The 26386-nt window shown below is 34.9% G+C and overlaps 4 protein-coding genes across 5 annotated transcripts; 3 read left to right on the top strand and 1 right to left on the bottom strand.

The window, feature by feature from the left end:
* The first annotated feature begins 1463 nt into the window (after positions 1–1463).
* On the top strand, positions 1464–3209 carry LOC149730949 (uncharacterized). Its single transcript, XM_089884119.1, has 6 exons — positions 1464–1624; positions 1689–1816; positions 2089–2269; positions 2328–2452; positions 2662–2736; positions 2940–3209. Exons 1-6 carry the CDS (start codon positions 1567–1569, stop codon positions 3033–3035), a joined length of 663 nt encoding a protein of 220 aa, XP_089740245.1. The 5' UTR covers positions 1464–1566; the 3' UTR covers positions 3036–3209.
* On the bottom strand, positions 3052–14073 carry LOC149730948 (dipeptidyl peptidase 4-like). Of its 2 annotated transcripts, none has more exons than XM_089884118.1 (22): positions 13876–14073; positions 11949–12083; positions 11147–11241; positions 10936–11010; positions 10574–10626; positions 10446–10518; positions 9885–10014; positions 9449–9603; positions 9229–9322; positions 8802–8935; positions 8565–8708; positions 7865–7965; positions 7495–7691; positions 6422–6595; positions 6240–6309; positions 5709–5833; positions 5170–5242; positions 4753–4807; positions 4601–4700; positions 4391–4522; positions 3593–3666; positions 3052–3340 (listed from the first exon to the last, which is right to left on the bottom strand). In XM_089884118.1, exons 1-22 carry the CDS (start codon positions 13955–13957, stop codon positions 3218–3220), a joined length of 2394 nt encoding a protein of 797 aa, XP_089740244.1. In that variant the 5' UTR covers positions 13958–14073; the 3' UTR covers positions 3052–3217. The 2 variants fall into 2 exon arrangements, with proteins under 2 accessions (XP_089740244.1, XP_089740243.1); XM_089884117.1 differs by having other exon boundaries at positions 8802–8934; positions 9225–9322; positions 13876–14072.
* Positions 14074–15364: 1291 nt separating this feature from the next.
* On the top strand, positions 15365–18634 carry LOC149730947 (uncharacterized). The gene is made up of 5 exons (XM_089885527.1): positions 15365–15681; positions 16154–16412; positions 16964–17077; positions 17730–17804; positions 18323–18634. Exons 1-5 carry the CDS (start codon positions 15457–15459, stop codon positions 18505–18507), a joined length of 858 nt encoding a protein of 285 aa, XP_089741653.1. The 5' UTR covers positions 15365–15456; the 3' UTR covers positions 18508–18634.
* A 1679-nt stretch (positions 18635–20313) lies between these two features.
* LOC149730946 (uncharacterized) lies at positions 20314–26220 on the top strand. The gene is made up of 9 exons (XM_089885569.1): positions 20314–20877; positions 21514–21669; positions 21785–21868; positions 22248–22411; positions 22820–23000; positions 23344–23568; positions 23899–24086; positions 24399–25240; positions 25721–26220. The coding sequence occupies exons 1-9, from the start codon at positions 20761–20763 to the stop codon at positions 25849–25851; spliced, it is 2088 nt and encodes a 695-aa protein (XP_089741695.1). The 5' UTR covers positions 20314–20760; the 3' UTR covers positions 25852–26220.
* Positions 26221–26386: the final 166 nt, after the last annotated feature.

The raw sequence follows: 26386 nt of genomic DNA, 5'->3' as shown, positions 1-26386 counted from the left end.
AGTAGCTATAGCATACCGTGTTTCTCGATATAAACTGTCTATAGCGGAATTGGCCGCACGAAAGCAAGTACCAAATAACCGTAACGAAACTAAACCAAACCGAACGCAAACGCAACATAAACAGTGCAAAGCAAAATTGGAGTTGATCCGTAGGAGAACTCCCGATATCTTGAAGAATCAGTCACAAAACAAGCTAATAAATTGTTAACTATGTGTAGTTTTAGTTCTGGAAATTTACTCTACAATTATATTGTGATTGAATTTTCAAGAGATTAAAGAAAAAAAATGTCTTAATTAAGAGTTGAGAAACGAGCAGGAACAAGTCGCACAAAAAAATAACAACAAGAACAACTGTTTGACAGAAAAGGATCTGTATGACCACTTACGTGCTCAAAAAGGAGATGCTGTAGGTCAAACAATTCTTGCATAAATCACATTTTGTATATAACAAGTGGGCTATTAAAACTGAACTGTCACCATAAAGTTCTTTGCTTATATTTTTAACTAGCACTGGTGGAACCTTTCTGTTGTCTTTTTCCAGCGGCAAATACAAATATCGGCAATAGTTCTATTTTGAAGATTTTGGCATAGAGTTGCGTGGGGCATTTACATTATCTGCCGAACAAAATTTATATAAAATATTCAAAGTTTTACCTTAATTTTTTGGAAATTTATTTTTTTGACCTCTATTTTTGTTCGATCATTATCGATTACAAATGTTGCAATTAAAACATCATTTTTTGGCTGCGACTGTGATTAGCTACAAACGTCATTACCTTGGGCGGAAAAATAAAAATAATATAATTAATGCAAGAATATTGTTTTTTATATTGTGGCGGTATTGCGCCAAGGGGTGGGCGTTATTTGTTAGAGAACAGGAGAGAAACATATATTGTTAATCTATTGAAAACTAAAAAACTGAAATAATGTAATACCCGTATAAATTACGTCATCGTGCCCGCTAGTAACGCAACAATGGAAGAATTTTTTGCCAACTACATACAGTATTAATGAAGTGTATATTTTCATTTAAAACCTTGTATGCGTGTCTTTAAGGATGTTTTAATGAAATATTAAGAAGGACACACCTAAATTTCACATAGCAAAAAGTTTTTATTTTACATTTCGATAAACAAAGAACGACTGTGGAAATTGTTTGTTTAAATACCAGGCTACATGAAAGATTTTTGTCATCGTAGCGTATGCAATATACGAACTTGTATAAGTGGACCAACCTGGTCACATTAAACCAATTATTCATTTATTGCCAACCAACAAAGCACAATACTTTACAATTAAGCGTCATTAAATCGTTTTGAGGCATCGCGGAGTGTGACGAAATAAATTTAATATATCTGGGGAGGGTGGTAATTAAACGATGAAACACGTCGCTACTTGAACTAATTTGTGACAAATTGCTTCTGTGATAGTCAGGTGATACGTGTTCTTGTAAACTACTCGTGTATAAAAGCAAACGCGCATTTGAACCTTTACTTTAACGAAAACCAGCCCAGCAGAATCGACTTATATAAAACTAAAGTTGTTCAAGAAAACTATTTCTGAAAGATGTCCTTAAAAGTTATTGCAGTTCTGTCTCTTCTTTTTGGAATTACCTACGCCCAAGGTACGTTATTATAAATAGTGGATTAGAAATATTATGAGACTAAAGATATATTTTTGTTCCACAGTTGCATACGTTGATACATGGCCAGCTAATGACCAAGCACCAGCTGGAGCCCGAGGTGTTGTAGGTTATAACGAGATCGGGAACGGAACTTGTACCTTGAAGTTTCCAGATGCTGTCTACTGGTTCCATGTATGTATTCTGTAGACCATTGTACATAATCCTAAAACTATTATACCATATATTTATATTTAGCACTGTAGGGTGGAATACAGTTCATAGCACAAAAGTTCAATATTTCCTTGTCGGGTTTTTAACAATAAACAATTCGTTCATTTAAAGTCTTTGGGCAATTACACAATTCAGTAAGCGTTCTTTATTTATTCTAAAAATGGGACAAGAGAGAAGAATAAAAAATATGTACCATCTTGCCCCAACCAACTATATTTAAATAATGTTTACAGATTTTCGACGGAGACATCGTGCCATCAAAGTCTAGCGTCTCCGAAGGATTATACGCGATCACCGCACCAAATAAGGATTGGCAAGACACTGGAAACTTTTCATTTGTCGTTAACTTTTTCTTCGAAACCTTTAACGCCTCCCAAATTTTGTGGAGCTGTGACGTCAGCGATAGTAGCCCACGTGAGTTGGTGATGTCGTAAGCCAAATACCATTTTTGTCTTACGCTTGTTGTTTATAGTTTCAGTTGAGTCATTCCCAAACAACATGGAGCAGAACTACACCCGAGCACGAATCACAGATTTGAACATGACCGACCAAACCAAGATTATCCTTACACTTCCTGACTCTGTAGATAATTTCGGGGTAAATATGATGTTTCCTATAAAACTCGGGTCCTCTGCGTTATATTACAAAATAACTATACAGTTTTCCGAAACATAAAAAAGCTGTTAAATAGTTTAGTTGTTTATATTAACTAAAGTAGCAATGCATCATTAGAAAACTTTAAATTAAAAACTTCTAAACTTTTTGCCGAACCAATTTTTTTTTTATGCTAAAAGTATTTGTTACAGGTTGATGCCCCAGCAGTTGTAGAAGCTGTAAACGGGAATGCTTATACCATCGGTAACTTTGGGGTTCAAAAAGAGGTAAGGTTTTTTCACAAAGTTGTCTAAATTAAAGTTACATTTTTGGTAACTCGTTAAGCGACAACTAGGCGTATGAAACATAACATCCTTGTTATAACAACTGTCGTTTATTTATTCCGCCATGCGGGATAAACAATTTACGTTTATTTATTCATTCATTTATTCATGGTATTAAACTGTCGTTAACAAACACTTTTTAACAGTTCCGTTTCGAGTTCAACTACTTGACAAGATGGTTCTCTGCAAGTGAGATCACTCTCTCCTCCGTGGAAGGAGCCGAAGAGGAAGAAGAAATTTAAAAAGCAAACATCATCATTTATAAACTTAAATCAAATCTTCTAATATCTTGAAAAAGAAACTTGCGTTTTCCTTAAATTTGCATGATAACAAACATACATATGTTAAAGTAATCGACCGATAATAAATTGCGCTCTGGGTGATCAATTATAATAAAATTATTAATGTGAGATAAAGTGAAGCTCTAATTCCAAACATCGTCGGGAACTTGTAGATTGAAACATTGACACAGCTGTCGTGTTAGAACCTTGTACACGTGGGTATATGCGTTGCCAACGTTAATTGAATGGTCTTGGTCAGCATAAAACTGCATATAGACGTAATGTTAGAATGGGATTTGTTCATAGCCTATAGCAGATGAGTATACTTTCACTGTATGATAAATAGAATACCGTTCACATTTAACCCCCATATTTCCTAAACGTGCTTTAGCAATTAACAACGCTGTTTTAGAACCGCGGAACTGCAGTTAAACAATTCTGTAAATAATTTTTTACAGATGTACTGGCTTTGTATTAAAAAAAGTACATATACGGTGCTGGTTTAAGATATTACTTACGAAGTTGTTAAAGCGAATATCATTCTCCACCAATGCCTTAGATAGTTGCGCAGAGTTTTGGAAATGAACATTATCTGTAAATACATTATTTCTTTTAAGTGCTGTATGTTTAAGTATACGTTATTATTTTTGACAATTTAAATTAACTGGACGGTAACCATCTTCTGACATTTACTTGGAGTATTTGTTTTCAACAATTAGCAACATTGGTTTAGAGTCGTGAGAATACACGGTTATATAATTCTTTACATTTTCTTTGTTTACAAGCAAATGGTACAATAAAATATAATAAAAAGGTGTCCCATCTTCCCCCACCCTGCTATATATAGTAGTCCGGTGCCATGGCACTGTTACTTAGCGTGCATGCCTCCAATCCAGGGGTTATGGATTCAAGGCTCATGACTGCCACCAAGGTGTGCGTATGTGCTTTGAAGCAAGACACTTTACGGCAATTGTTTTCACCCAGTGGTCACTAAAGAGTTTTCCAAATTGTCCGCCATACATAAAAAAATCCAAAAAACAATTACTCAAACAAATTGCATTCGAGGTAACTCGAAAGCTGGCACGATTTATGTATTGAATGCACGAATAAATGATAAACAAAATCGTGAGGCGTACTATATGTAAAAAATGTAACTCGCTTTATCCATGCGTAGTCGGAAAGCGACAGTTTTTTTTATAACACGGGTGTTTTGCTGCATATAAAGCGTGCCATCATATAAGTTACCTCAAATGTAACTTTGTAAAAAATATTTAGAAACCATGTGGTTTAGAATATAAATAAAATATTTGCGTTACCATCTGCTGTTCCGTGTATCAAGTAGTAACTTGACTGAGGGAAGTTTTCAGCTTTGTTTATTATGTTTGCTTTATCGTAACCATCTGTATTTATGGCTGGTAGACCCATGTACCTTTCAGCATATATTGTGTCTAGAAAAAAAACATGTTGCATTTCTTTGTTTTTCAATATGTTATGGGTATGATATTGTGTTATAGGTTCTTACTTACCGTAGTATCTCCAATCCACCAGAGGCGCTACAGCCATCCCGCATTTCAGAATTCCTGTGTTTAATCCAAGCGCATGAGATGTTGCAAAGCCTCCATATGACTGGTAATAAAAAAATATTATAACTTCTAAATTTTATTAATAAATCTCCTACCCAGCCCCACATGGCTATCTTGCTAGAATCAACTTCGGGGAGTGTTCCGAAGTACCTAAAAAAAACATAATTTAAAACATTTGTTTGAATGAACGAACGTAAATTATTATTTTATGCTCGCCTATTGGGGGACAACAAAAAACAGTTGTTGAAACTTTACTTTTAAGATTTACCGATATCAAACCTAAAGCTATGCTGGTTGAGACACTAGTTGTGTTTACTTGATGAAATCTGGCGGTTTCCTATTTATTTTATACATAGAGTATAGGGTGGGGTAAGATGGAACCTGTTTTCATTCTCTTTTATCGCACCGCGTTTTTAAATGTTAAAAACACGATCAGAAACTATGGGTTTATGTGTTAACGATACATTATACCCCACCCAACTGTACGTAAATTATTTAAAGTTTAATCTAACTCGGCAGCCTCAATTTGATCTTCGATTTCTTTTTGCCCAAGTCCTTGGTAAACTTCGTGCATGAATTCATCCCCTATAAAGTGAAAGTACATTGTTAACGCATTTTACATTGCAAATGCTGAGACACATATTAACGAAAAATCAAATTTAAATTTGTGTATTAATAGAAATACTCGAATGTAATTTGAAGGTACAACCAAATTTTGTGAAAAAAATTTGTGTCAAAATCAAACCGCTGTAAAAAGTCAGCAGAGCAACAATGCATGGGGCTTCTCATCAAAATAAGTATCACTCAACTATGACCAAAACTACTGAATCACTCAACTATGACCAAAACTACCCCCTAATATTTAATTTTTAACACTTCATTTTAAAATGTTCATTATATCTCGTCATTAGCAACTGCTGTACCATTTTCTTAAAAAAGTGGCTGGTTCGTGTAAAAAAATAAGTTTGCGAGTGCTGAGTCAGCATATTCTGGTATGTCTTTATTTTTTTATTCTAGCTTTTATGTATTTTCAACAAGACTGGGCTATTACCATAAAAGTTAGAACCTCGTCCATCGATTCTTACAAGTATGACACCCAACCCCGCAGGAACGTATGCTGAACCCCAACTTCTTGACCAAAAGGCGTCAACGTTCTGGTATCCTGGTCCAGCGTAACTATGAATAAATAAATGTAACTTATACTTTATCTTCGCATGGCCGGAAAACGACAGTCTTCATAACATGGGTATTCATACACCTCGTGAAAGCTTACGAGTTACCAATTATGTAACTTTTTGTAGTAAATATTTTTTGTGGATTTTTATTTGTATTATGTGTGGCTGCTGATAATTTGGTAGGCATACGCAACTGTCGACGTAACCCATGTCCTGCGACCTCAGTAGTTGATAATGTTTGTCACAGATGCATTTGCTGATTTAAAAAATGGACATGTAGACTATTGTTTGTTTGGGCTGTTAGCGTTATATTAGGCGGTTTTATCACGTGTCTGACTGGTTGGTGATTCGATATCAGCTGCATTTAAAAATGAACATTAACAGCAGTATAACTTTGTGGGACTTACACTTCAATTAGAAGAGGGTATTTCTTGTTGACATCGAAATTTGGAGGGTCCAAGCGTTCGTAACGGAATTCTAAAAAATGAGTTGCAGGTATTTAATATTATCAACAACAAAATATAAATTAAATACAAACACATAAAATTATAAAATAAGATAATAATTTATTTATATTCGTTTAACTTACTGTATCCTGTTTTGCTATCAATATTGCCATAAGATTTCACCGGCATTTCTGTTGCTGCTATATTTTCTACAAGATCCAAATTCTCTTCCAACAGAACTTTGTCGATCAGGACATTAGCAGGGTCCGTTGCTGTGTGGTTGACCGTAAACTGAATGTAAAGAGGCGCTCCTTCACCTGACAAGGATAAACATATATAGTAAAGTGGGAAAGACGGGACCCTTAAGCACATATTGCCCACTATTTCCCAAATTAAAATATATGACGGTTACTAGTGACAACACGAATTAGTACTATTATAGCAGGGTGGGGTAGTATTCTGCATTGTGGGTAATTTACAAAAAAATAACGAACTGTGTTCTCTACTATAAACTGAAAACTGTCAACAAAAACGATAAAGTTGGGATAGGTAAGGGCAACAATAAATGGAAAGTTCTATGGCAAGTTATACGTGTGTAATGTCGTGGGTTTAGCACTTAGTTTATTGACACGCGTACTGTTTTTGTTGTTTACGTAGTATTTGTATTGTATATTAGTTTAGTTTTAAATGTGTTTCTTCTCACTAGTCGTGTTCTTTTGTGTTTTCCTTGTCACTATTTGACCTAGTATTTTGCTTTCCTTATCACTGTTATTCACGAACGACTTGTTTCCCGCACTTGTTTTAACGTTCCAGCGTGTTCCTTTGTTGCTGTCATTGCCGTTAGCCGAATTGCTTGTCACGTGTCACGCTTTGCGCGCTTTTCCTCCTTTTAGTTTTAGGTGTATCGGGCAGTTCTTGTTGTATCGTGTGGACGAAAGGTTGTATTAATTGTGAACTGTTTTATCGAGCGAAAGCCGTATCGAGTTTTTGTTGTATCTAGTTGTTGTGGTATCTAGTTGTGGTTTATGTGGTTTAACAGTTTAGCGTGTATTTTAATGCCATTCGTTTTTATTCAGTTTTTATTAAATTACATGTTTTTATAATTAAGTCGTATTCAGTGTAGCTTACAACAGACTACAGCAGTCAGGCCCCGCGATTGGCCGTTAAAGCAGCGTCCCGGACCAAACCCCTGTTATCAAACGTAACACGTGCTTACCTCTGCATGCAATGACAACGCGACTGCCACCTTTGCTGAATGACGACGTAGCAATATTACACCTGTCCGGATATTCAGTTCTGAGCGGACATGTTATGCACTCTGGTGGTTCGGCAGCGGACATGGTGGGCAACAGCCTTCCTTTCCTTCTGTACACTTGACGATTCTCTGTTCCATCGAACGTAGAAAGAAAATACCTGGGGATAGTTTTTTGCCGCTGCGTATATTTTGGTATTAACAAACAATGAACTAAAATAAAAAGCATTTTAACCCTTAAATACTAATGCCCACCCTCGCCCACTAGAACATATTTTCCCTTGTGTATATTTTAATCACACTGCTAAAAATGTTTGTATTCCAATGAGCTTACACGTAGTCGTTTGCACTCTTGTAAAACTCAACCGCTGGGTAGGATGCGCTATATGATGTCACGGTATATTCTCCTTCAGTTAGGAATTCCTTGTTTCCAGTCTACACGGAAAATATTTTTTTATAGTAATGTTATTAAATAGGTTTCCCGCAAAGTGCCCTTAATAAAAATTAACATTGTTTTATGTTTACTAAAACATATAGCATGTCCACGATAAACGATTTATATTTGGTTGTATTTAAAAAAATCTTTTTTAAAGGGCGCTTAAGAACTAAACAAATATGTATATTTACTGTAAAATAGCATACGTATGACAAAATAGATTTGAATTTAAACACAAATATAGTGTACAATCTGTAGGCTTTCTTATATGTTACAGCATTGTAGGCGTATGTGTTTTGTATTAGCAAGACACTTTAGTACAACCTAATCAAACTTTACAGGTTATCAAACTTATAAAAGTAAAAATAAATAAATATCCACCACGGCCTACTGGGGATATCTCTAGTAGGCCGTGATAATCACCCACAAAGTTACCTACGTGACGGGCCCAGGGTGTATGAAACAAAACAACAATGTTACAACAAATGCCCTGTTCGTCACACAAGGATAAAACATTTTCCCCTTTTTTATTCAATAATGCAATAACCGTAAACACTATTACTAAAAATAAAAGAGAGATCCTATAATAATTTCTCACGTTATCTGCTCTTGCCAAATGCTGCCATTTATTGTTTGGCAGAACAACGAAGTATTCCTCTGCACTTTGGCCAAACACAGGAATCCAATATGGCCGTCTCTGGTATAACCAACCGGTTGTTGTTTTGTGTTCGAACTGTGGAACCTGGATTGAATACAAACTAATATACTGCAAGTAACTTCACGATATAAAACAATTTTTCGGAATGCATTGCAATGGTTTGAACGTAAAACTTACACTTGGACACGTCATGCTTCCATCAGCCAAAATGTCACACATCACCATCATGCTCCAAGTTTGTAATCGGTTACACCACGTGACTGCAACACGTGACTCATTTGCCCATACTGCCCGGCTGAACAGATAGTCTCTGTAAACAACACAATGAATGAATGAATGAATAAATGAATAAATAAATGACTGAATGATGACATGCTGGGTGTTTTATTTCATACACACCATGTCCGCTTACGATTATGTGAGTTATAGTGTGTTTTTTAATGTATGGTGGACAATTAGACACATGTTGTTGGTTACCAAGCTGGAGCAATTGCCGAAAATTGTAAAAACTTTGGACACATATACGCCCATATCAGTTGCAATGGCCAGTCCGTAATATTGAGCAAACGAAAAGCCTGTTGTTATTACCAGAAAACCTACCCAGCTGATGATAATGTTGTTGGTGGTATTGCTTCGTTGTTACTTCCCGATGCAATATCATAAACGTAAACTTTATTTGTTGGTTGTGTTGTGCCTGCCTGTGTATTAACAAACTTGTAAGCACAAGAACTAAAATAAATGTGTATTATAACGAGTGACATTTATTGGGGGGTTATATACATTCGATTCTTTACTTTATGTTAAGATCCAAACGTGGTTTATACCTTGGGGTAAGATACGTCAATCATCTCTGGGTATTGCTTGGAATCATAACGGGAGAATTGAATATGAGAACATTCAGTGTCATTGAACTGAGCATACGCCAACTTTCCTCCGTCCGGTGAAAAGTAGATTACGTTGTTGGTCGAAATCATTTCCTCTGTCAAATGAATGTGCAAATGAAACTTATGAAACATATTTTCGTTTCTTTTTCTTGTCCCACTTGGTAGTAAACAAGAAATATTTACAGAAATAAACAGCTGTAGCCCTGCGGACCTCTATTAGAGCGTCGATCATTTTCTAAAAGACGACCAGGAAATATGAGATTTAGGGGCTAACAGTATTTTATCTCACTTACAGTACTATTCGCTAATAATAAATGAAAGACGCGCAATATCCGCGTTGCAAGTCGTAAAAACGGTCTTGAAAACATTTTGTTACCTTCGTATACCCAGTCCGGAATTCCATTGTAAACAGAATTCGCACTTCCGTCGTCAGTGATTCTGATATCATTCGTTGTAGTGTCGTTGACATCAGCTCGGTAATAAATGTCGAAGTCGTAAACATAAGCCTACAAAGCAAACATAAATACGAAACGATTGTACGAGATGTTTACACACTGTTGCAAGCAGATTATGTCCAACATTGTACGTTACAACATACTATAGATCAGGTTGGACAACGTTTATTAAGTTTGAGTAACAAAAATACGTTAATTACATTTTTGAGCTTAGTTAATGTAAACAACATTTCTATTTTTTCCTCGTACTTTTTTGTCAGTGCCAGCACTGGTTGCGCTATAATTTCATATAAAGTTTGTTCTACCATACCGAATTACAAAAAGTGGTCACCTTTATAGTTGTATACGTGCTAGATAGTAAGCGCACAAGTTTTATCCAACATACGTTTTTGTTATATCAACTGCCTGTCGCTGCCCGTCACACGCGAGTACGGGTACAGTTTATAATTTAAATTCAATCCATTAAATATATATCAACTTACCACAGCATCGCCCACCGGAGACCAAGTGATATATTGAACATCACTTGGGAATGTAATGTCATCTCGGATCATTCTTTATAATAAGGAACAGGTTAAATATTGTACAGCTTGTTTTAAATATAACTTACTCCTGATTGACGTCATACACAATGTATGTTCCGTTGTAAGAATGTCTCCAACCCTAAAGAAAGTATTTTAACTACAACTATTACGAAAGCGCATTAGAGACTCTGGGCAATATTATTTATAGTAAAATAAATCGATTTGTATGAACACAGTATATACATGAAAACTGTTTTATGATAGGTTTGCGTAAAGTGGTGTATATGTTTTCATTCTTTTTTATCGTTCCATTTATAGTAAAAGAAAAACATTTACAGAAATGAAGAACCTTATCATCAAAAACTATAAAATAGCTATGATAATTACTAAAAACACGATTATAAAATATGGAATCTTATGTGTTGTAATGTAATTAACACACGTTTACCTTTACGTAATCGGTTAATAAGAGCACGAAGTTTTGGGAGGCGGAGACTTGGTAGGAACGAGCGCCCTTGTCTGTCTGCAAAATATGATATGTTTAGCATAGTGATAACAGTGGTTATATCGCACCTAGTCGGTAAGTTACGTGCATCTTTTTTTACATTTTTCTTAATACCTTATTGTAGATGGGCTTCATAAAACTAGTATAACCTTACATAAATTGCTCCTGGCATGATGAGAAATTCATGTTGATCCATGGCACATTTTAATATGATGTCTTCATTGGTGGCTTGAATAATGTACATGTGATCTGTATACATGGTTTGGTAAATATACGATCAAATCGCTACTATATGTAGCTGTGTAATGTCGTGGCATTAAAGTTAAAAATTGTTTAACACCTAAACAGTGTTACCACTATATAGTTACTTTTGTGTTGAAACCAAAATCTAGAGTACTGTGGGGGAAGATGGGACACATTTGGCACATGATATTTAAGTACCCTGATCGTGTTTTAAAGATTTAACAATGGTTCATGGACATCGTCGGGATAAGGGTTTTGTAATTTATTGAATGTTCATTGTTTACTACCAAATGGGACAAGAAAATAGCACAAAAAGGTGTCCCATCTTCCCCACCCTACTATATGCCTATGAACGTATTTTTTTTTAGTTTAAATTGTGTTCGTTTTTTTTTATCACCCATTTTTTGCAATGCCCGTTTAGTTGTAAATGCGTTTATTTTCGTAATGCTTGTGTTCTTTTTCATTTTCCTATCACTATTTATATTCCTATTCTTTTGTGTTCCTTATGTGTGTCACGTCCTCTCGCGTGTCGGAAAAAAGACAAACGTTATAACACGAATGCTCTATTCCATACACCTCGTGTCAGCTTACGTGTAACCACGCACCAAAAACTTCTGTATGTATGTTTAAACATTGGTGGTGCCCTATATGTCAATCCAGTGTATGAATCTAACCATCTATATATGAATATACCACTACACAAAATGTCTCACCCGATACCCATCTTGGATTAACCGACTTGTAGCTAAACTTCGATCCAAAAATATCATTAAATGTAAACTTTGTTTTCCCGGCCCGATTTTCCACCAAAGATTTTCGAATTTCTTGTGATTTAATTTCACTGAATCCTGCAAGATGCAAAAAGGTGTTTAATAAACATAGATGGTGGGGTAAGATGGATACCGTTAGAACACAATGAATATTGGAGCTCTTCGTATGAAATATTACCTAATCGTGTGGTTAAAAAAAAACGAATGAAATATTACCTAATCGTGTGGTTAAAAAAACGAATGAAATATTACCTAATCGTGTGGTTAAAAAAACGAATGAAATATTACCTAATCGTGTGGTAACTCGTTTTTTTACCAGCAAATAAGACAATAAAAGATAAAAAAAACATTTACTAACTTACCCCAATTAAAACCCACAATACATCCGTATTAAGTTTATGACACGCTAACTTGATACGAAGGTCAATTGCAAAACAAATTTAAACCGCGTATCTCATTTCTTTTAACATTGTTGTATAATAAATGGGGAGATACCCTTAAGACCCATATTGTTTAAAATCCTTATTAGTTTTGAATAATAAAGTAAAATCTTTTTCATACATTATTTTGTTATTAGATTAGTATACCATGTTTGAATATAACCCCTAGATAATAAATTGTGGAAATAAAACAAACCCTTCAAACTTTGGCAACAAAAACCTACACAACCACAAAGTGGGGAAAGACGGAACGAAATATTTGTTATACTTAATAGTATTTTGCAACTTGTAGTTATCCTAGCGAGCACTAAAAAAATACATCTTGTTATTATTATGCCTTTTTACTAGCCATTGGAAGTAGATTACATTCGTTTAACACCAAATTTAAATACTTTAAGGAGCATACCAACGAAAAATGAAAATTTGTATATGACTAAAGATACTCAAATGTGACCCAAAAGTACCACCAAAGTTTCCCAAAATAATAAAGTTTCTAAAAAATCGCGTAAAAGGCCCCGCAGGAGTAAAACAAATCCGGCCGTTTCGACAATGCATGGAATTTCCCATAAAAAAGACACTGAAACTTGACCGTTTCTAGTTTCTAAACTATAAGGAAAAGCAAATTTTATTTTAGATTAGGTATAATGAAAGCTTTTTTTGTAAACATATCAAAAATATAAAAATGTAACATTTATAATGTTTTAATTTTTCGATTTTTTTTAACCTTACTACATACTAGATTATGCTGACTCAGCAACTTTTCAAACTGAGTGTTCAACACGAACAACTAGCTTGTTTTATAAAGTCTATGTTTTACATTTTTTTATATATTATTAAAGAAGAAGTGGTCATTATGTCAACTCAGAAATAAAGTTTAAATTTTCTTTAGTATTTTAAAAACTAGGAACGATCAAGTTTGAGCGAATTGTTTTTCTTAGGTGAAATCTTATGCATTGTGACACAGCCATTTATTTTACTCCAGTGGTTGAATTTGCGGTTTTGAAACTCATTTTTTAAAAACACAAATTTTAATTTTTCGTTGGTGTGCCCCTTTAACATCACTAGCCGCCTTTGCCACCCCACTCTATTGGACCGTGAGAACACTGTCAATACTGTAACATTTGTTTTTGTCTATCATGAAGTGGGCACCCAAAAAAAATATTTAAACAAAAGTCTCGTCTTCCCGCACTCTTCTATAAAATGTAACAAAAAAGTTTTAAAATTTTGGGGTAATCACTTAAGTGTCTTGATAAGACAAACCAATGCTTGGAACGTATTATAGTGTAGGTAATGGTTCTATTGGAACAGGAGATATCATCATTTATTAAAACATTTAGTATACAGTATGTTGGCGCCTATAATAAGCATCCAACGATTACTACATTGGTTCAAGCCATTAGCAACACATCAAACACAAACACATACGTTACCTGAATCTTGATACACTACAAGTAGTGTGATCAGTAAGGCGACAGCCGACGTTCCCGCAACAAACAACTTAAGCCGCAGCATCTCCCAGTAGAGGATTCCAAATTAACTTTAACTGCAACTACAAGAATAGAACATGCACGGGTTTCTATGATTACTGACTAAACTAAAGAAACATCGTGGGTAGAATTTAAACACGGGTTTAGTTAGCAATTCCTAGAAACTGTAGTTAGTCTGTCAGGTGTTAAATTAAAGACCAATTCTATGATATTAACAAATTACATTGATTGTTGTCATAGAAGTTTTTCTTATATAACTTAAGTTTATGAACCGACTCTATATTCTAAATCTCTGGTCCAAACCCAGTCAACGTACTTTTTAACTAATAATAAAAACTAAAACAGGCTTTCCTAAGTTGGTATACCACCATCAAGTTTCCGAACGAACGTGACTTACTGCTTCTATGCGAAGTGCATTATCGCATGTTCGGCGCGTGATAGCCGAGTAATTTATGTAACACCACATACGCTCACCCAGTTAATGATTACGAGGGTAATTGCGTATAATGCAACTTAAAGTTAATCATTGAAAAGCAATTTCAGTATTGAAGAAGTGAGATTTGTTTGTTTTGTGCTTACGTCAAATCAAAGAGTAATTGATACCTTGGTGTGCTCAAGTCGATATTGCATTTTATTTGTTTGCATTATATTCTGAAAATGGTTTTAAAGCAGAACATTACGACTGGTTCGCAAACGCAACTTCAAAGTATTTGCTTGCAACGTATTTCTAAACCAAATACCAAAACCAAAGTCCATAGAAAGTAATTTCTATGAACTTTGACCAAAACAAGACCGGTGTCGCGGAAATCTGGTTCCGATTGGCTACTGCGCAGGTAGACACGGTACATTTTTATCGGAAATATTTCATCCTAGTTCCAAACAAATCATATATTCATGCTGTTATATATTTTATTCCATTTAATGTGAAAGTGCAGGTTTTGTTGCCCTTTTTCGTTGTTGATGACGTGTTAACGGTAGTGGTCACTGGTTAAACGTCATCACTCATAATGTATAATTTAAAATAAAACACAGCATAAATTTCTATTAAAAGGATAAACATAAACTTACGAAGAATGTCGCATCTTACAACTGCTATTTTTTCTAGATTCCTCATAAAATAAGTTATAAGTGGCCTGTGGGAACCAGTTTACTAGGGGAACCAGATTTCTGCGACACCCGGGCAAAAACTTTCAAAATATAATAGACCATAAATTCATAAGAACATCCCACATTCGTATTTATTACAAACAATAAAGATTGGAAACAAATAAAACAATATATTTACACATACCCGATGATGCGAGACACCATAATTCACACTAGGAGTAAAATGCGTTTGTAGCCTAATAATTGCTTCAAGAAAACTTGCGCTGCAAGAATAAGGCACGCGGCGCTTTTGCAACTAAAAAACAATCAGTGCCGTGCGTTTCTTTCGGAGAAAACTCAGGCTTTGAAACCAGTTCGCACGGTTACTGTACAGTTAGGAACAGCAATTTTTGGTTGTCAGAATATTGTGATCTAACAATGCCAACAATGGCTGCACCATTATCGCCTGTTGCTGGTGGGTGTTGGATTTATAAAATTGCGCTTTCAGTTGCTTTAACTGTGTTGGTACTCCTTGTTTTTGCTGCATTGATCGTGATTATCCGGTGGAGATTGCGTAAATCAAGGATCAATAGAAGGTGTCAAAAAGCGTCTGGAATGATTACTATTGGAAGAGCAAGAGATCGGCGCAATCCAGAAATCAAAGTAAGGTGTAGATTTGTTGCAACACACAATTAAATGTCTCAGTTTAAAACACAATTTATGATTTGTAAACTATAATGCGCATGTACAAATACGCGTTTTGGTATATCCTATATATATATATATATCGATATCGCACCGATTGTTTGGCTCGCAAAATAACAAATGACACTACAGTCATTGTGGATAAACAAAATATATATAGTAGGGTGGGGGAAGATGGGACACCTTTAGCACATAATATCTGAATTTCCTTATTGTGTTTTAAACACATACTAACGGTCAATGGAAGTCGTAGGCATATAGTTTTATAATTTCTTGAATGTTTTTTGTTTACTACTAAACGGGGCGAGAAAATAGAGGTAAAATGTGTCCCGTCTTCCCCCACCCTACTGTATGTATAAATTAATGTCGCAGGTTGTCTTATAATAAAATTAAACCGCTTCCGCTTAAATTACTAATTAAATGGATATAGGTTACATCTGGAATGCTTAACAACAACAATCGACCGACACTAAACGCTATTCATGAAACGAATTCGTGTCCCGTGGTTATTCCAACCATTAACGTCATTGCTAACGATGACAAAACAGAGTCGATGACGTCACAAGATATGACGTATGCCCATATACGCCGTAGTAAAGCGAGGGGTCAAAGTCGTTTAGCTTCTCCACTTTCAAGAGCATCAAAACCTTCGGGAGAATACGCAGACTTGATAGATACATTAGACCAAGGTATTTATGGTATAGTACCGGGGGTAGCGGGTATGACACATTTTTATTCTATCTTCACCTCTTATTTGGTAATAAAAAAAGAATATTCCAAGAATTATAAATCGTATCCTCACGACTACCGCAGATCTTTGTTAATTGTTTAAAACACGATCAGGGTATTTCGCTAATATGCGCTAAAGGTGTCCCGTTTTTGCCCACTCTACTATGCTTTAAATGTGTTTTATAGTATCAAGAGTAGGGTGGGATATCGTTATAGCTTGCACATAAAATCCCTTATTCCCTAATAGTGTTTTTAGCAATTAACAATGTTTTTATTATAGTCGTGGGAATACGGTTATATATTTATTTTAATGTATTTGTTTACCATCAAACGGAACGATAAAAGAGCATGTATTATCTTACCTCAACCTACTATAATCCTGGTGTTAAGCATTTTAAATGAGGTAACACGTTAGTATTCGGTATGTGACAGAGTGTCTGGTGAATCAGCATGCATGAACATTATGCCCTATGATACGCTATCATATAGTACCTGCCCTTATTATGTACAGAATCTATTTCTTCCAAACCAAAACCAAGTCCAGCTCTTGGTGCGAGTACACCTGTAGGGTTGGGGAATCCCGGGAAACGAAATCCCAACACTGAAGAGACTTACATAAGCCCAGGTGAAAATAACATTGATTAAACTATAAATTACATACATACATTCTTTACGTTGAATGAAAAGACTTATAGTATGATGGGGGAAGATGGGACACTTTGTCAGATAAGATTTTTTTTAATTTTCTTTTTACAGACCCTCATTTAATGATAATCATGAAAATAATGTTACAGAATTAATCGACAGTATATTGTTACGACTTCATAAAACGCCTGTCAGAGCTGATTACTGTTTTTAAATATTAAAACAAATATGTAAAATAGAAACAGTACATTTTAAACAAGTAAAAAAATGCGAAATAGTTAGGTGCTAATTTTGAATGTCGCAAAAATAATACTAAAGCCGATGAAATTTTATAGTTTGCAAGTGTAAACGTTTAAACTAGTTAAATAGCCTTATAAAACAACCTTGAATATTTCGTACAGTTTGATTTTGTCTCATAAAACTAGTTGTAGCTTTGTTAAAAAGACTGAGATATATGTATAGGAAAAATAGACTGGTGCTTAAGTGTCCCATCTTCCCCCGTTGTACCATATATAAGCTACCACATAATTGCACTTCTTTAATGGCATGTGTACCGTACAATTTTCAACGTATAGGCTAGCAGGGTATATATATATGTTTCCATCCGAACAATAATTTCTTGTTTTCAACAGTTCAATACAGAGTACCAAACCTCGTCGATTCTGCCGAAGTTTTTGACAACGATCGTGGATTTAGAAACCGACTCGGTAAGCCAGTTACATAATCTTTGCCCATTATGGATGTTTTTCCACCAATAAGGTACTGTGGGTAAGACAAGATATATCGTTCATACACAATATTAAACATTTTATGATCGTGTTTAAACAATTAAAAACACCAACGACTGCTGAGGATACGGTTCTAAAACTATTTGAATTTATCGTTTACTAGCCAATGAAACGACGAGAAAATAGAAGAATAAAAACATTTATGCCATCTTATTTCAACCTATACTTCGTACAGCAAATGAACTCTGCGGTAACCCGTTCGACAGCACAATGTGCTGTTAATGCTATATCTGCTTATTTAAACATATATTTTACGCGCTCTTAGCTTTTAATTATATTTGGACTAATTAATAATTAATGTTTTTACTTGAGAAGTATTAGCTTTGACGTCTTTGAAAGAAGAAAGCATCTTTCTTCTCTGCTTGATTAATCGGATTTTCGTTACTGTATTAAAAAAGTGTATCAAATTTATGATTTGTTATCAAATATTTTCCTAGCAAGCGCGTTCACTGCCATACCTCGTAGAATATCTTCAACATTCTCGGCCCTGGGATCGAGTCTTCCCGCCGTCACTCCTTCAAATTCTCCTCGTCTCACGTCATCGGGAAATGACGCAATGTATCTTTCGTTTCATGACGGGTCAGGCTTGACACCTGGTAGTCGAACTGATGGAAAACAATAAGCTTTATAATTTTTCTCTTAAACTACGTATATATATATAATTTATGTTTCATTACCATTTGTTAAATTACATTTTGTGGTAAATATTGTCAATATAAAACTGAATGAAATAAATCAGATTTGAAAGCACTATAATAACCAGATGAAGTAAATTGAAGTGAAATTGTTAATGCGCTTTTTAAGATGTAGCAATTTGAATAACAACAATAATACAAAAGAACAGTGAGATATAAGACGGAAGCCTTTAAGATCATATTGCCCGACATTTCTAAATTTCAAATACAAGATAGAACTATTGTACCATTATTAGTAGACAAAGTCTCAAAGAAATGTATTAGTAGTTGACAAATATTAAAATTAAGAGATATAGTAGGATAGGAGAAGATGAGACAATTTCTCTGACGAGACTTCTAATTTCCTTTTTACAAACCCCCATTTGATGATAATCAAAAAAATAATGTTACAGAATTGTTTAACAGTATTATCATGACTCTATACAATGCGCATCAAAGCCGATTGCTTTGGTAAATATTAAAAAAAAAGTAAATGGAACAGAAATTAAGCAGGGGTCAATATGACTTATTTTGGGATAAAAACAACAACAGACATATTGTTTTAAAGTTATATATGTGAAGTTTACATGAAAACTACCACAATCGGTTAATTTCGGTAATAGGTTAACTACAACTTTCCGTATATTGTTAATATAAAAATATTTCAATTTGGTGTCCCATCTTTCCCAACATTATAGTTTTGTAGGTTTCTATTGTGTAACTTTAGAAGGTTTGCTTTTAATTTGATAATTTATTCAGGGCTTATTCAAATACAATACACTGATATAATAACAAGATAATATACGGAAAATATATTCCAACACTTGCAGTCGGAGATAATTTGTAAAAGTGACTTGTGCGAAAATAGTGCAGCAATACCCGATTTGTAGCAATAATATAAATGTAAAAAGTGCAAGTAACTAAACTTCTAATAGATTCTGTCTCGAAAGTATCAGTATGTTATATTATAATAACCCCCGAGGCATAAATTATTGATTTAAAAGCAAACCTTAAAAAGTTTGGCCATAAAACTCTACAAAACTACAATCTGGGGGAGACAGGACAAAAAAATAAAATATTTTTTCTGTGCTTGTTTCTTTGTCACGTAAACTTTATATGAACGAACGATTGCGTGGCCGGATAATTATTTTATGTATGGCTGATAATTTGGACAGCCCATAAGTGATCACTGGGTTGGAGCAATTGCCGTTAAGTGTCTTACCGTAGGACATATGCGCCCACAATCATGGAAGCGACGAGCCTTGATATAATTTTAAAACGATATTCTATTTTTTTTTCAATAAAGCCATATTGACCCCTGCCTATTTGCAACTGGCTATATTTTATGTTTTCACTAACCTAAAACTAGTTTTATGCGACAAAATCAAACTGTACGAAATTTCAGCCGATTGTATATAAATACGATACTGGATTGATAATTTAAAATCAAAAACTACTAAATTTCGGGATTTTGAATATGAATTTGGCGAACATTCAAAATGAACATCTTACTATTATGTTTTTTTTAGTCATTAAAAAAAAACGTTGTATTCGTTTAACGCCGAATTTTGTAAAATCTGGTAATACGTTGAGTAAAAGACCGCATTTGTTTTCAAAAATGTTAATTTTGCTCGAATCATGTCAGCCACTATATATGTATTCTGTTACTTGAGTAAAGTGTTTTGTGTGTTTTCTTTGGTCATAAATATTTTATTGAGTTTTTCATTATTTATTAACAGTAAGCTCATCAACGCATGCAGAAAATACGAGTTAGCTTTCGAAGTCGGGTCGCCACATTAAGACCAGACTTTTTAAACCGCGACTGATCATGTGGTGTTAAGTGCCGTAAAGTAACACTGATTGAAATTTAGGAAGAGGAACGGTTTTAGTGAGGTAGTACCGTATGTATTTTGTTGTATTCGATTTGGTGCACAATATGTTTACGCAATGTTATATTCTTGATTTTGTTTGTATTCAGTGAAAGTAAGAAGCAATTTATTCGATTTGAGATAGAAACATGAAAAGCATTAGAAAAAGGCTCTTAAATTTGTGTTTGTGCGCACTGTTTTATTCCTAATATTTCTTTATCCGCTAAATCGAACCTTATTTTACTGTGAGCAGAACCAAAAGCCGCTAACTTGATTTAGGGCATTGAGAAAACTCTTCATGGTAAATAAAAAAAAGCTAAAATAGCGGTTGGTATGGAAATAAGCGGCGATAAGGAGGTTTTATTCAGTGGATGGTCATCACTTCCATATGACGTCACAGATGCAACTACTTTTGTACAAAACATAAGTACAAGCGACACATGTGCTCAGGTTGGTTGTATTGTTTGAGTTCTGATTAAAGTTATTGAAAATTAAGCACACAGGTTTAGGTTTTCAATTAAAAATCTAGCTATAGAACGCGCTTGTTAATTAAACATAATTGAATTTCGGTATGTGAAAAATTTTACATTTCAAATGCTATAACCGACATAATCATATGAGCTTCACATTTTTTAAATTTAACTTCTGCATATAACCTTAGCCAGTGTGATAAATGATATTCGTAACGTGTAATACTCGGTAAAAACTAAAATATTCTCATATTTTACCCCGACAGTTGTTGAATGTAACTTACTATACCCTCGCGTGCCCGGAAAACGACAGTCGTTATCACACGGTTTAAACACTTCTTGCCAGCTTACGAGTTACCATGTATGTTACTTTGTAGGTAATTTTTAGAGGGATTTACCTACGGGTAAGATGCAGGCGCTTTAGCCACTTTGCCAAGGAGCCCTCATTTGTATGCTGATACTACAATGCTAAGAAAACAAAAACAATTTAACTTGTTTCAGTATAATTGCCTGTAAATTACCGTGAACACAATTAAGCAATCGTCTACCAACAAGCTGTTAAATATTTATATCCTCTGGCGCCACTAATTTGTAATACCCCTTTGTTATGTCACAGTGGACCAAACAACGTATTTTCATTGAATTATATCTTGGCCTAGCATTGTTGGCAAACATATTTGCTTGTTACGTCATAGCTACCACTGTGAGAAGAAGGGCAACTACATTTGTTACGTCATGCATCGTAATAGTGAACATATGTACCACAGCAATGGTAAACCTAAAACATCATTAATATTTTAGTAAAATAGCAAATGTTTGTTTGATAACTACACAACACGTATTATTCATCTAGTAACATCTGTGCATAATTTCATGTCGTGTTCCAGACAATCCACTTGCTGTTCTTCCCTTTCGTTTTTACAGCGTCACTTCCGAAAACTCAAGTTCCAAACAAATTTAATCTTCAACCTGTAAGTAAAATCTAGTAAATCATTTCACTTTGGAAATATCTCACTTTAGAAATACAGTACGTGACAACGCTGACTCAGCTCAGCTTGTAAAACACTTTTCACTATATTATGTATATATGTATTTCCACCATTATATTTTGTATATATTACGGTTGAATAAAATCAACGTGACTAAAATAAGACATGTTTACATTGTTCTATATTGTCCCATTTAGTAGTAATGAAGGAATATTTTCGTATACATGGCAAAGAAACAATGTGTTGTTTTTTTTAACAAATCCCATCATACGACCGTAGTTTTTTTGTTTACCTGCATCTTGGTTAAATTAAATTGATATGTTTTTATGGCTGTATTAAAAAATAAAAAATACTGTCTTAGATCGTTGAAGATGATTTTGGATGTTGTTATCAAACTGGAGGAACATCGTGTCGCATCTCTGGTTTGCTACTCGGACTTTTTATCTATCTTCCTCTTGTTACAGTTACTGTGGCAACCATAGAGAGAACAATTGCGACGTTTGGTTGGCAGATGTATCAGTTTAGGTTAGATTGTTACTACTCGCGCGTTTTAATATGAGGTCGTAAAATTTGAAACCTAAATGTTTTACATAAATACTTAGTTAATGTTTATACTTAAATTTATCTACAATTGTTATTTTTTAGGGAACGGTATAGATTTTTAGGTAACTTTTTTTAGAAATTTATAATTAAAAAATAGTAGTAATAGTTTCTATATGTTTGATTGTACTAAACTTTGGTAAACGCGTGTGGGGGCTACGGTGATATGAGTTTGTAAATATTCTTTGTTTAGTGCAAAATGAAAAAATAAAAGAGAATAAAACCACAACCCGTCTTGGCCCACACTAGTATATATTCAAAAAGCTAAATAAATAATACTTGTAAATAAATAATAATATGTTTTTTATTCCATCTAATTGCATTCATACATAGATCTCACACTGTGTCTGGCATCATGCTCACCCTCTTTATAAGCACAACTTTTGCCGTCATCCTCTCATTCACGTTACCAGCGCTTGGTATTGGAACACATTATGTTTACAAGGAGTTCTTCAAAGTTTGTTGGATATCACACACGATACAGACGTCCACCATCAAAGGCTTGGTTTACTTAGTAAGATGTATAAGTTTTGATTCTCTGTTAACGTCCCATTTTGTGATGAACAAAAATATTTACAGAATTATATAACCGTAGCCCCTTGACCCTAATAGGGCGTTAATTGTTTCTATTCTATTCTATTCTGTATGGGTGAGGTCTGTGAGGACCTGGGATTTAGGCCAGACTTGGCCCATTACCCCAACACCCTCATAAGCGTTAATTGTTTAAAAAAACTCATTTCTTTTTGCTTAAATATTAATTTGCCTGCGTATCAAATTCTTCTAAATTAAAATAAACAAAAAAAAGAAACCGAATTTGCTTACAAACTGTAAGCCGTTATGTTTTCTTTATTAAACAGACAGCTGGCATTGGTACATTGCTCATATGCATTATGCTGGTGACGACATTTCTTATGTTTCGGGCGCAAATTGCTCCGAAGTTCAGGTACGAGGAGGGTCGTGGTAGTCACTGCTCCTTGTTATTCGGTGAATTCATGATCGTAAAGTCAAAAACGTGGTTGACTTACAGCATACTTTTCATTTCAATTGCTGTGGTTACGATCGTCATCTATTTGCCACTTACAGTAAGATTCCAAGTATTCTAAAATGTGTCAGTCAACTATAATAAATCGGCAAACAACTTACGTGAAAAAATTTGAAACATTGTTTCGACTTGTTTTGGTTAACATAGACTATATCAATGTGATACCAACCATGCACATTAAAATGTAACTTTATTCGAAACATTGCATTTGGTCAAGATATAACTTGGTTGTTATCAAGCGAATGTAACAACAGACCGTCTACCAACACATTAAACAAAACCTATACTGTAGTGTTCGTCATATTGTCTATATACCTGTTGTAAAAATTAAAACCAGTATATACACACTTGCGTTATTTTGTATTAACAGGTGGGATACCTGTTGAGATACAGTGTGTTTGCCGGTGGTACAAATCAATGGTTTGATGTCATGACGAACGTGGTGCTGTTGATTATTCCTATGGCGAAACCGTTTCTTATTTTAATCGTTCATAAACCCCACCGTAAGAGGGCGGCAGAGATTTTTCGATATTGCAATGCAGAACAGAAGAGCAGCAGGTGAATGAGTTTTCGTGAGTGATGGGGTAATACAACTTTTATAAACATGCCCGAGCATTGTAGGGTGACATTATTTCTCTGTGTAATGTGCATTATAACACAGGTTGTTGTTATTTCAAACTTTAACTATACAACTCATATTCTCTTTGCCTATAAGGCTGCATCAAAATAAGCACATTTTAATCACTACAGTTTATTTTAGAGATAAATATTCGCACCAAAAAAAGTGTTAAAATATGACCACATAAAAAGTTGCAAAAAGTAAAACTTTTTTTTACGATGTTTATTTCTGTATCTCCTATCTTTCTATAGAATCTCTCCGCTTAAAAGTCCCAGTGTTGTAAGTAGCCCAGAACCAAGTTTCTCAAGGTTCGAAAACTCTATAAGAAACGAAAGCTTTCTTGTTGAAAACTACGCGGGACCGCTCAGAGAACCAACTCGTGTTGACGCAATTTGTTTCGGGACTGGGCAGAATGCTGTGCGGAGATCCAATGATCAATTTTCCGCCATGGACCGTAGGGAAACCCGATCTCAGTGGCGAGACCGGAATTATCGCGAAAGATACCCAGTGTATCGAGACGCGCCTGTTCATCGGGTTAACCCGCTGTATAGTTATAACCAAGAATGCGAAACTAGACTTAAAGAGCCGAAGGTTTCCGATCGTTTCCGAAATCATCCAAACGAGCATAAAACTCGACCGAAAGACCCATACCAACAAGCCCCAGATAGACAACAGCGGTTACAAAACGATCTTTCTCTTACAAGAATACTGTTACGCCACGCACAAAACTTTAAACTTTCACCAAGACAGCCACGGAATACACGCGTCAAAGCGCACCGAAAGCGATATGATTCAAATCTCCCAGTGGTTCGACAGCGCATATCAGACCGAAGAAACGTCACTTTTTCAACTCATGCTGAAGACCGATACAGCGACTCTGCTTCTACCCCAGTGTCCAAAGTGAAGCGAAATCAATCTAACAGAAACCCAACAGAACAATCCTATTCAGACCACACATCCGATCGCCCGAACTTTCGAGACAAACAGCGTGTATGGAGATTGGATCGCGACGAATTTTCGCAGAGATCAGAACGAAACAGAGGATTTTACTCCGTACCTTACTATCTCCCCGAAGTAACTGACACGCCAACAGGTTTATCGAAAAGTATTATGGTTATTGCATATATTGAAGGGCTAAATTTATTGAAAGTATGGTACTGTGGCTTAAGATGGAATAGTTAACACCTAAACCCGATGTTTCTTGATCGTGTTTTAAACAAAACAACGATTTTTAGAGTCGCGGAGCCCCAGTTACATACTTCTGAAAATATTCTTTGTTTACTACCTAATAAGAAAAGAAAAGATAATAAAAACATGACAAATTTTATTCGTTATTAATATATTAGAGAACCAGAAGTTGAAGGATTGGAACTTGAAAAAAAAATATTCGAATATATATATAAAGGGAAACTAGTTTCAATGTGCTGTAATATAGCACATTCTATATCAATGAATGACAATTATACTAAATTGTATAGAATCCTAAAGTGCAGCATCGTTTTTGCATGCACAATTCACTGGCCATGAATATGTGACAATAATATGGTAATATTTAAACTATCTTTTACCACAGGCGATGTACCCACTGATGAGAGCGGTACGTCACCACCAACGTATTATGACAAAACAAGACCGTTGCCACGTGACGACCGACGAAAATATCACTTCACAGAAGATCGCGGGATGAGGTTTCCAAGAAGTTAAGCGGGTCATACGTGGTTAGATACAAGTACACACAACGAGAAATACATGTTGGTGTGATACACAAAGTGCTAGTTTTAACAATGTAGGTGTCATTGTACTTCAATGATCTATGACAACCTACATCAAGGTTCAAGTTCAATCTACTTCTCTGTCATCTCCTATTCACCCGCCAGCAAGTAGAACACTTGAATTCGATTACGGTTGCGATAGCTAGTACTGCACAACGTTATATAACTTAACATGCAATAGCAGCGCTGTGATCTGGTGTGTTACTAATGTGTTACCTGTAAATAACAATGTGTTCTGTGCGTATTTTTTTGTTCGATTTAACAAGTACCATTTCTCAATTTAAATCTGAAAATACAAAAACGTGTTTGGTATTAGAGGTATAATAGCTTGAGTAGTCGACTATATATAACATGGTGACTGGTGCAGAAGTGCACATTTTCATTCTTTTGTTTTGTTCATTCTTTATAAACCAAATTATGTGAATTGTTTAACCGTACAGCCGGTGCCGTGAAGTGGTTAGCGCGAC

The sequence above is a fragment of the Ciona robusta genome, chromosome 9 (genome assembly GCF_009617815.1).
Source record: "Ciona robusta chromosome 9, ASM961781v2".
Taxonomy (NCBI): Eukaryota; Metazoa; Chordata; class Ascidiacea; order Phlebobranchia; family Cionidae; genus Ciona; species Ciona robusta.
The sequence above is the reverse complement of the archived record's forward strand: the minus strand, read 5'-3'. Positions and strand labels throughout refer to the sequence as shown.

Bases quoted from the DNA above. Each gene is read 5' to 3' on its own strand.
- LOC149730946 (XM_089885569.1), top strand. From the start codon at position 20,761: ATGGAAATAAGCGGCGATAAGGAGGTTTTATTCAGTGGATGGTCATCA. The intron at 20,878-21,513 runs GTTGGTTGTATT...GTTATGTCACAG, and splicing joins CAAGCGACACATGTGCTCAG to TGGACCAAACAACGTATTTT. The intron at 24,087-24,398 runs GTGAATGAGTTT...ATCTTTCTATAG, and splicing joins GCAGAACAGAAGAGCAGCAG to AATCTCTCCGCTTAAAAGTC.
- LOC149730948 (XM_089884117.1), bottom strand. From the start codon at position 13,957: ATGCTGCGGCTTAAGTTGTTTGTTGCGGGAACGTCGGCTGTCGCCTTA. The intron at 9,323-9,448 runs GTATAAACCACG...GTTAATACACAG, and splicing joins TTGACGTATCTTACCCCAAG to GCAGGCACAACACAACCAAC. The intron at 3,341-3,592 runs GTAAGTAATATC...GTCTATATGCAG, and splicing joins ATATTCGCTTTAACAACTTC to TTTTATGCTGACCAAGACCA.
- LOC149730949 (XM_089884119.1), top strand. From the start codon at position 1,567: ATGTCCTTAAAAGTTATTGCAGTTCTGTCTCTTCTTTTTGGAATTACC. The intron at 2,270-2,327 runs GTGAGTTGGTGA...TGTTGTTTATAG, and splicing joins CGTCAGCGATAGTAGCCCAC to TTTCAGTTGAGTCATTCCCA. The intron at 2,453-2,661 runs GTAAATATGATG...TATTTGTTACAG, and splicing joins ACTCTGTAGATAATTTCGGG to GTTGATGCCCCAGCAGTTGT.
- LOC149730947 (XM_089885527.1), top strand. From the start codon at position 15,457: ATGCCAACAATGGCTGCACCATTATCGCCTGTTGCTGGTGGGTGTTGG. The intron at 15,682-16,153 runs GTAAGGTGTAGA...AAATGGATATAG, and splicing joins GGCGCAATCCAGAAATCAAA to GTTACATCTGGAATGCTTAA. The intron at 16,413-16,963 runs GTATTTATGGTA...TATTATGTACAG, and splicing joins GATAGATACATTAGACCAAG to AATCTATTTCTTCCAAACCA.